At 38.2% G+C, this 7,992-nt stretch overlaps 1 protein-coding gene across 1 annotated transcript; it reads right to left on the bottom strand.

The window, feature by feature from the left end:
- Nucleotides 1–1,084: 1,084 nt before the first annotated feature.
- LOC143452586 (mothers against decapentaplegic homolog 6-like) lies at nt 1,085–6,913 on the bottom strand. Its single transcript, XM_076953617.1, has 4 exons — nt 6,452–6,913; nt 6,222–6,272; nt 6,020–6,073; nt 1,085–1,829 (listed from the first exon to the last, which is right to left on the bottom strand). The coding sequence occupies exons 1-4, from the start codon at nt 6,810–6,812 to the stop codon at nt 1,234–1,236; spliced, it is 1,062 nt and encodes a 353-aa protein (XP_076809732.1). The 5' UTR covers nt 6,813–6,913; the 3' UTR covers nt 1,085–1,233.
- Between the last annotated feature and the right edge of the window lie 1,079 nt (nt 6,914–7,992).

Genomic DNA, 7,992 nt, shown 5'->3' with positions numbered 1-7,992 from the left:
ACTTGTCCTTAAGATGTAAGTGTAACAAAGGGTAATTTGTGGGTTCGATATGAAACAGAATTTTTCGAAAAAAAAACGAAACATTTCCTCCGAATGTAGTGTTGAAAATATCGTGTAAGCGGACAAAGCAGCAACATCGCGACTAATGCGATCAAGGAAATAAGGTTGTTCAAATAACTTGCACTTCTGTGCGACCTGCGGCAAAACGGTTTGTAACTGACATTGGATGAACTGACGTATTAGATTCCTTGTTACGTGCAACATCAATCATGTCCGCTACTTTTACAGATATTCTGTGACAGGTTGCAATGATGACATTTTTAAGCAGGTTTTTGAAACGTAACTTAAATCTTCGACTTTAGCGGAGACTAGAAGTAAGTTCAGCGGACAACGAACTAAGGGAATTTTTGTTAGATTCCTCGAAATTAATTCGCCCTGGGGAAGTCTTAGTGCGCTTTGGCAGCAATGTATACTATGTTCCTGTAAGTTGTATGTTATAGGCTACTATGTAAACTATATCTCCTAACTATACTATTATGTAAACTATATATCGAGCATTTCATGGTTTATTGTTTACGACAAAAGCGCGTTCGGATTTGTCTCTGATAAAATAACGCTACACAACACATCCGATACCAAAAAATTAGTTCTGGATAAACTATGTGGCACACAGCACATGTAGACAGTAAGAAATAAGGTCACGGATGCTGATTTAATATTTTCTTTCTTGCCAATCGTTCATGTCTAGCACAAGTTGTGATTATACATCTCGCCCTGAAGCCGGAGTCAAGCTATTCTTGGTTTGAGTTTAAAACAAGAAAGCAGGCGATGACATCAAGGTTTCTGGTTTTGACTTGGAGAATGTTTCCATTAGCGTATAACCTTACGGAGCGCTTTTTCCAAAAAAAGATCTAAATACAATTTTTTGCTAGCAGTGTTAGACCATCTGGAAAAAAAGATAAGTCGTATTTCGTGAAAATTAATGCAGATATTGAAGCGGCGCATTAGTCGCCGTTAGGTGGCGGCAATGCAGTACAAACCAGCGAGCAGCAACTCTCTGTATAAGGACAAAATCAGTCGTAACTTTACTTTGAAATAATTTATTTTGCGGTTAAAGAAAAACATGAAGAAAAATTTCATAAAAAGAAAAAAAATACAACAGTAACACGTGGACATCGCTGAAACGGAATGATGACATCATAAACAAGAAAAAACACTCTGACGAAAGACGCGTCACAACGAATCGTTCGAATTTGCGTTAAATAAAATTTCCAACCAGCACGGGCAAGTAGTAATACATTGCCTTCGGTAGTTTGGTCCGCCCCAGCCCTTTGTGAAGCTTAAACGAACGGACTGGGCTTCGTATGGACCCACATGGGGCTTAACAGTTCGCAGTTTGGTGGCGAGTCCAAAGTCAAACACCCTCATGCAATGGTCGCTGTGAAGTTTATGGACGAGTTGGGTGCGCGACGTTGCTGGTTCAAGTACAGGTGAGTGCACGAAAATCGCGTGCTCGCCCCGATTGAATAACCACACCTGACGTAACCGGTCGATCGCTATGGTAACGCCGTGACCAATCGTCTTTTTCACCTTTTTCGATTCTGGATTTGATGACGTCATCGCGGCAAGACAGAGGCCGTCGCCTTTTGGCAAGAATTCAAAAACGTTGACATAATCTTCGTGGACGGGAAACAATCTTCCGATACGGTTGCGGCCCTCCCAATAAGCAAGGGAGCACCATCCGGCGCTGTGGGAACGGGTACGCATCGGATACGGAGCAGCTGGCGGAGGTGTCCGCGGAGACGGAATAATGACGTCGTTATCGTCATCTGCGAAACAAACAACGTGGATTATGAACGTGCAGATAGCCAGAAATTAGCTGTTAATACATTACACGACATACCGACGTTATTTGTTTTTAAGCAAATCAAATGTTACCCCTTACGTATAAATGTCGTGAGAGAGTTGGAACGAAATACAGCATGTTTCATCAAAGCATGCAATTTTACCTCAGAAACAATTCCCATCGCTATTACTGCGGAAGTATTAGGAAACGGTGTGCAATTACAGCTGTATTTGAAACGCTTTTAAAAACAGAACTAGGCAAAATCGTAATGCCAATGCACTGCAATTAGAAAATAAAGACCGACGTACTGACGCCGTGGACCTTACGTGGCGACGCAAAAGCAAGACGCATTTTGAAAAAAAGGTCAATAATGGCATACTGGTGCCACTGTGGTTTTGGTTTGGGGACACAAAGTCGCGTGGCTTCGTCACGGCAGAAAGGCTGGGGATTTGGGAAAGGACCTTATAAAAGTTTAAGTAAAATCTCTCGGCGACAGTCTTTATGAAACGTGAGTGGGCCCAAGTCGATTGCTTTCTTTCAAAATGTTATCTCTATTATACCTATTTCTGTCGCGTGCCTGAGGATCGGTAGACGGCGAGCACTGCGGCGTTTATTAGTCTGGCTCCGGACTTTTATTATACGATATACTTACAATATATTCTAATAACATCAGCGTCAAAGTTAGATTTGGAAAACCGGTTAGTATTACGTATTACGAGCCCCAGTGACGCCGTTCTATCCATAGATTGGATGTTTAAACAACCAGTCAGCAATTTATGTTTATGAAAAGGTTTACGAAAAAAATTAAGATAAACTAATTTGTAATATACATACATCTAAGTAAATATAAAATGATGATGCGGTGCATTTATGACCTATACAGTAAATATTACGCACAGGTCCGTCAAATGTTTTTTATACGTTATAAAAACAACTCTTTAGGTCGAAAAATCGATAAGACACTCATTTTTTTATGAGAAACTTGGGGTTGGATCTGGTAATGACTCGGCCGTTATTTTCTTACGTCCCGACACAAATTCTATAATTCAACAAACAAAAACACTTCATAGACCGAACTACCCATTTTCGGCGAAGAAAACAATACACCTGGAATTTTCGACGAATTATAGACCAAATTCATACATTTTAATAAACGTTGAAATTAAAAAAACAACGCAACAAACTACTGACTGTTCATCTTACAATCACAAAAAAGTTTTCTTAGCTTTGAGTTGGCTCAATACAAGAGTAAGTTAGCTTTGTGGAAAAGAGCCTCTACAGTTTCTTCTAAAAAGTTTCCCATTTAAAAATGAGTAAAGAATATCTATTTTAAAATTACCAATTCCTTTGCAAGATATTGCAAACTAAACGAGATTAAAGAAGCCTTTTACTAAGTGTTTGTGTTCTACATCTCAATGCATAAAAATGTTTGGTTTAACTGACGAGTTTAAAATTGAACTTCAATTTAATCATTTCCTGCTATAGAAAAATCTCAGAAAAATTTTAATTGAAAAATGAGTAATACTCCAAAGATCAGTTAGTATTCACGCCAATGAGATACGTTATGAATACTAAAAATATTCCAAACGCTAAACGCACGTCCACTAAAGTATGCTACGGTATAAAGTATAAAGCTACGGGAAGAATTCAAGTATAGTACAGTATTAGATCGTGTTCTAATGTCGTTCGTTCACTTTCGTATCCGCATGTAAGTAAACGATGGCTGAGATTATACCTACAAGGCTACAACAATCCCAACTCAAATATTACTCTCGGAGTCGGGGCTTTCTGTAACAAGCAAATGCAAAATGCCTAAAAAGTCATTTTGTCGTGCTTTTTTAATATACGGTATATTTGTGCATGAAAATTGGTGTTTTGTTAAGACAAGGTACGTATGCTTTTTTATATTGGAAACAGCGCTCAAAACACTCCGCAAAACGCAGTTGTGCTTTGGTAAAACGCTGAAAAAGTAGTTCGGGTGCTATGGCAGTGACAGAAAGGGTTATTGGTACAACGCGCGGTTTACTCAAGCAACCGGCCAAGTTAAGGCTTCTTATTTGGATAGCGGCCAGGACCGTTTCGTAAGAAACTAAAGAGATGCCGTGTCTTGTAACAAAACATAAGGACACATAATGTTGTCACAATGGTCTTCGCGGCAGTGCGCGTCTTTCAAACAAACACTAAGGTAGATCCACGATCCGCTTGGCCGGTCATAAAGAATTACCTGTGCGGTGCAGGAGTGAAATCAGTGTCGGAAGAGCGTTAGATAAACTACGAGAAAAGTTAAACTAAGACCCCGCGCGGTAAGGTAAAATTTTCTGTACAAAAACTGCCTGCGCGTATCAAAAACGACCGCTTTACAATATTGCTGTGCGAATTCGCCAAAATCGAATTCAGATTTATATTTTTACCGCATTCAAACTCGTTTAAACCACAAGCACGAACCAAACACGGCGGACGTACGCGTTCTCATGTTTACCAACCGATAGACAAGACTGTGAGGCGGTTGCACTTAATTAGTATTACCAGGCGACGCCACATACATGACGAAGTAGCGTTGTGCTATGAAGAAGCTGCCATTATCTTTTAAATCTGGCGTCAAGACATTGACGTACTGTTTTTGTCTTACACAAATTTCGTGACACTGGGCCAACGAAAAAATGGATTAAACTCTTAGAGAAAACGGTCATTACCAGAAATAGTCAAGTATTATGCCGCCGAACTGGCCAGTTAATCGCTATATTTGCTTTTAATCTGGTTTCAACATTCTTTGTTAAAAAACACACAATTTAAAAACAGCAATAGCTTCTTCACTGATGTAATTAATACGCTTCCGTGTGTAAAGACATCTCTAACCCAAGACCCTAAATGTTGAAATAAAATCATTCAATGATCGAGTCGGTTCGATTCCATAAATCTTCATCAACGAAGTGGCGTAGCCTTGGAGAACAATGATAAAAATACATGCTATTATTTTAACCAAAAAGCAAGTTGGGATCCGCTTCAATATAAACAACGGTTGGTGTCCTACGGGTTAGGGTTTGCTTGCGCAAGGAAGTACTTTAACTTTTAATTTTATCGCATTTATTGCGACTTGGCTATTTAACACTGAAAAGTATTGTTTCGGATTCTCGCCAAGAAGCGTTGACACTGCGTGCTTGCGGAGTATATGAGCTAATAAATTCGTATTACTCTTCAAAATTAACTAAACATCATAAATGTAACGATTACCGACTGCAAAAATATTCCAAACTTGTGCACTTGAAACGCTAAACCAATCAAGTAAGTGTCTAGGCAAGGTCTAGGGACAATGGACATTGGACAGTCATGCCTAAGCTAAATGATCAGTTACTGATAAGATAGATTACAAAATGCGAAGTGGGGAACAATGAAAACGACAAAAGACCGCTTGTTGGAGTTTAAATTCATTTCATTCATGAGTAGAACCTCCCTGGCGCCAACGAGTCACATACCACCACGCATAAAGGCAGATTTGTGACGACAAAGCAATTTTTAGTATACAATTTATATACGGTACATTACAAAAAGGAGTTTGCGGGTTTCACACACGATCGTAATTTTGCAAACTCAGGAATTGGAATACCTATGAAATAGACTTGAACGACTTCGTTAATTGCATGTGCAGCTTTACATGGTAATAGATTAATTGTTTGTTGGCTCGTTTTCGTACAGTTAGGAGAATTTGCAAGAAAACAGCCTAACATAAGATTTTCAAATTTTAATGATAAAATATTTTTTGGGGCAGTAAGCGTTATCCAATGAAAATAGTATTTTAACTGCATTGAAACCCACTTTCGAGACTAAAGTCTTCATCAATCAGATCAAAAACGTACGGTGAAAACATGCTGAAAAAAGAGGAAATACACAGCTTTTGATGAATTTTATGATCCCATTAAAAACCGCGACCACAAACCTACAGTAAAGCTTAACAATACCCTTCACCACATCACTCATAGTTACTGCAACAATTAAATTGGACAGAAAAGGACTATTAATAGATATTAAATAGGACGTTAAGTGCCATCAATGGTATTTTAACAAAATGCGTGTCAATCAAAATATAAAACGCTGGTAAGGTTGTAAAATACTTCACGGTAGGGCACTAAGAGAAGGCAAAAAAATTGCCAATGAATACAACACGCAGTAACTAACCTATCGACGTGGACATGGACCCAAAACCAACTTCTGTTTCAAACATTTCTTCATCTGAAATTCAAGCAAAACGTTAAAGATATATTGCCTCTTTCTAAATCGTTGCAAAAAGCCCTAAGTCATTATACAGCTTCTATAGGTGTTTCAAGGCTCAAATACGTTTGTTTGGATAATATTATCTGATACGAAGTAGGAAACTTACCATTTAAGTTAAAATCTTCCTGGAACATATTTAGTGAGGTAAGCGGTATATCTGTAAATATTGACACATGTCAGTATAGGTAAACATCAACGAAAATTCTGTATATTACCTACTACAAAGTTTGGTTTGACTCATTATCATAATATCAGAACACATAAACACGCATATCATGCATTGTGTAGTAACTACAGACTAGATCACTAGAGTCTAGCAATATTTCCATAACTTACCAGTGAACTTTGTGTAATGAAATGGATTGAGGCATATGGGATGGTCACAAAAAGGCATTTTACGAAGCTGAGTTGTAGAACTTATATCCAACCAACGATACGCTTTGCACATTGCCACGACAATATTCTGTGGGTCCACCCCTAAAAGGGGGGGTTGAGGGGGAATGCACCCTGTGCAATTTCCACCCCTTGAGTCCAGCGCAAGAAATAGGGTTTCCAATTGTGCTTCTTCAAAGATGTTGAGTAGTTCGTAAACCAACTGGCAAGCTTCTTTTGGTGCGAGCTTCTGTACTTTATTCCTTAATTTTCTCCTTAGCTGCCGCTTGCGATACAAACTTAACATGGGAACATTCGGACACATTTGGACTTCATGGTTTTCATTAGTTTAAAGAAACAGAATCACTTTTAACAAACTTTTGAACATGTTTAGGTTGACCTGAACACAAAGTTAGTTGAATGATTAGGATTAGGCTGCATCTTTATATAAATCTTTATTTTCTTACATTTGAAAAAGTTTTATAAATATGAGACTTCTTCATATATAAGAAAAAGTGCAGAAAACTATTTATGTGCATTACATGTATTATAAGCACTATTTGGAGTTTGAGTATACATGTATACAAGATCAAAAGCAATTTTGTGCTATAGTACTTCTTCTACAAGTAACAACTCTACCAGGAAAAGCATAGCAATTATGCTATAATGCTACAAGTCATACAAGGTGTAACGTAATAAAAAACTAAAGAACATGGTAAACCTAAATTATATCAAAAAATGTTATGATGTGACACACAAAACTCAGACATGCAACACCTAGTAGCTGACGCATCAAAGACTTATGACATAGCAAAAACTACCATAGTCTAGAAAATCTGAAACCTGTTTCTATCAGTACTGGTCCACTGCAATCATGTAGAATATAGTTTAAATTTAGCCTAGTCGGTTATCCATATTTACCCAATACCCATATGTCTACTAGGTACAAACACTCCACCAGGCATATCACAGTACAATTTGCCCACTGCCTGTGATAGTAGGCCTATTTCAGTAGTAGTTATAAAGCTGAAGATACCCAGCCATTAACATCACAAGTTACTGGCCAGTTTAAACAGAAATTTGACCACTAGATACTACTTCTGCAGTGTGAATCACAATCTTACAGATCTAGTCTGGAGAAATTATGTAAAGTTGTACACTATCAGAGGACTACTCCAATGATAAGCTAAAACATGGTGAAAAAACAAAAATACAAACTGGCGGCCTCGCAAAGTAATAAATCATTAATACACCGCATAGTCCCTGACCTACGTACAGTACATTTGTAAATTATAACCCATTCTTGAGAAAGCTAGCTAGCTAGAAATTCGAACTCCATACGGCTGCGAAGCAGTTTGCAATTGAATTTACGTCTTGCACACCACTCAGGCTCTATTGCGAGTCTAGAGACGCGCCGTGACACCACACTTTGCATGTAATCTTATTGTTAAGTGATAAAATTCTCCATGCTGAGTTACTAATGCAGTTTTCATGATCGTGTGCAA

Source organism: Clavelina lepadiformis, chromosome 4, assembly GCF_947623445.1.
Source record: "Clavelina lepadiformis chromosome 4, kaClaLepa1.1, whole genome shotgun sequence".
In the NCBI taxonomy this organism is placed as follows: Eukaryota; Metazoa; Chordata; class Ascidiacea; order Aplousobranchia; family Clavelinidae; genus Clavelina; species Clavelina lepadiformis.
This window is presented reverse-complemented; position numbering and strand designations above follow the sequence as displayed.